This window comes from Lepus europaeus, chromosome 4, assembly GCF_033115175.1.
Source record: "Lepus europaeus isolate LE1 chromosome 4, mLepTim1.pri, whole genome shotgun sequence".
NCBI classification, from domain to species: domain Eukaryota; kingdom Metazoa; phylum Chordata; class Mammalia; order Lagomorpha; family Leporidae; genus Lepus; species Lepus europaeus.
Genome location: NC_084830.1, coordinates 102,322,695 through 102,325,257, shown reverse-complemented (window position 1 = coordinate 102,325,257; position 2,563 = coordinate 102,322,695). Strand labels below are relative to the sequence as shown.

Sequence of the window (2,563 nt, the reverse complement as noted above, 5' to 3'; positions counted from 1 at the left end):
GTGGTGGATGGGATGGGATGCTGTGCAGTCGGAGGCGTGGAACGGGGATGACACGGGACCCCGCCGAGGGGCTGGGGCATGGCAGGCCGCCGCATCTGAGCGCTGCCCCGCCAGGAAGGGAGGCAGCCTTCTGGCCGGCGATGGGCACGGAGCGGGGCTGCTGCTGCTGCCGCGCAGGGCTGGGCCGTGAGCGCCGCCGCCTCAGTCCCTTTTCGAAGCTCCGGGCCACTGGGGAACATGGCCCTGGAGCAGCTCTGCTCGGTCCTCAAAGTGTTCTTAATAACAATACTTGTAGTGGAAGGGATTGCTGTGGCCCAAAAGACCCCAGATGGACAAAATATTGGAATCAAGCACGTTCCTGCAACCCAATGTGGCATTTGGGTTCGAACCAGCAATGGAGGTCATTTTGCTTCACCAAATTATCCTGATTCATACCCACCAAACAAGGAGTGTATCTACATTTTGGAAGCTGCTCCACGTCAAAGAATAGAATTAACCTTTGATGAACGTTATTATATAGAACCATCATTTGAGTGTCGATTTGATCACTTGGAAATTCGAGATGGGCCGTTTGGTTTCTCTCCTCTTATAGATCGTTACTGTGGCATGAAAAGCCCTCCATTAATTAGATCAACAGGGAGATTCATGTGGATTAAGTTTAGTTCTGATGAAGAACTTGAAGGACTTGGATTTCGAGCAAAATATTCATTTATTCCAGATTGCCAGTTTGAGCTCTCGGGAGCTGATGGAATAGTACGTTCTAGTCAGGTAGAACAAGAAGAAAAAACAAAACCTGTCCAAGCAGTTGATTGCATATGGACAATTAAGGCTACTCCAAAAGCTAAGAAAAAAAAAAGCAGGAGTATTTGAACAAATCACTAAAACCCATGGAACAATTATTGGCATTACATCAGGGATTGTCTTGGTCCTTCTCATTATTTCTATTTTAGTACAAGTGAAGCAGCCTCGAAAAAAGGTCATGACTTGCAAAACTGCTTTTAATAAAACAGGGTTCCAGGAAGTGTTTGATCCTCCCCATTATGAACTGTTCTCACTAAGGGACAAAGAAATTTCTGCAGACCTGGCAGACTTGTCAGAAGAGCTAGACAGCTACCAGAAGATGCGGCGCTCCTCCACTGCCTCCCGCTGCATCCACGACCATCACTGTGGATCGCAGGCATCCAGTGTCAAACAAAGCAGGACCAACCTCAGCTCCATGGAACTTCCTTTCCGAAATGATTTTGCACAACCACAGCCAATGAAAACATTTAATAGCACCTTCAAAAAAAGTAGCTATACTTTCAAACAGGCACATGAGTGCCCTGAACAGGCCCTAGAAGATAGAGTGATGGAGGAGATTCCCTGTGAAATTTATGTCAGGGGACAAGAAGATTCTGCACAAGCATCCATATCCATCGACTTTTAATATTCCACTCAAGGTGACACGTGGGTTACTAACTACATGAGTATACAGCCTATACAATACCCATGCTATTCCTGGCAGCCAACCCCTTCCCCTGTCAAAACTAAGGATGACCTTCATCTGCTATTAACCTGTTGTAATGATGACATCTTTATTACCTCAGGCAGTCTATACATGTTAAATCAACAAAGGAGCTTATTGTATGCAGTGGAAAAAGTAATATGCTGATGCTTGGTGTCATATAAACCAAGCACCACTGGTGAGATGGCACTTGAAGGGGGGAGTGGTTGTGTTGAGCCAGGCTCAGGCTGCCTCCTAGTTTTAGCAAAAGACATACTGCTCTTGACTGATAACCACTCTGTCAATATTTTGGTCCCGCAATAAACTTAAAAATAAGATTTCTTTTACATATTTTTTCTCTAACCTTGATTGTTTTATGAACCTACAATTTTACCCTTTGAGTTTCTTATATAAAAATAAGTGGTTCATGTACCACATACTTCAGCATAGGCCTCTGTTCTGTAAATGTGTCGAAAACAGCTAGTTACCAATTAAGACCCAGAGTTGTGTTTCATCCATCTGTTTCTTGACTAATTTCTCTACTTCTGCCTTTTTGTTACTGGATGCTTAGTCCTTATTTTCTGTGAGAAGCAGTAGATGATGTGATTTATCACCTTTAAATCATATTTTGTGTTAGTTACACCAGAAGATTTCATAACCCTGGGTATATGCCATTACCATTACCAGTTATGACTAAGAATTTGAGGAAGATAACTTCTGGTTAGCCTTTGGAGTTTCCCAAATTTGGTCACATTGATTGATGGCCCATTCATTCTAATACACAGAGTGAATTCACTTTGGGGGAGGCCTGTAGTTACATATGCATTGATTCTTATTTTTATGAAAGATTACTTAATGCTCTGTGTTGGTTTATCTTATAACAAATGAGAACCAAGTTTTATGAGTTACAGGGAAATTCCTAAGCAACTGTAAGCTTTTACATCACCTCTTACATGGGACAGTACATTTTTCTAGCTTTTAGCAAAAATAACAACTTCCCAGGCCGGCGCCGTGGCTCAACAGGCTAATCCTCCGCCTTGCGGCGCCGGCACACCGGGTTCTAGTCCCGGTCGGGGCACC

The 2,563-nt window shown here is 43.8% G+C and overlaps 1 protein-coding gene across 1 annotated transcript; it reads left to right on the top strand.

Annotated features, from left to right (window-relative positions):
• Positions 1–237: 237 nt before the first annotated feature.
• LOC133758457 (neuropilin and tolloid-like protein 2) lies at positions 238–1,470 on the top strand. The gene is given in 2 exon segments (XM_062189610.1): positions 238–849; positions 851–1,470. Coding segments are annotated over 2 exon segments (1,188 nt in total). The 3' UTR covers positions 1,427–1,470.
• Positions 1,471–2,563: the final 1,093 nt, after the last annotated feature.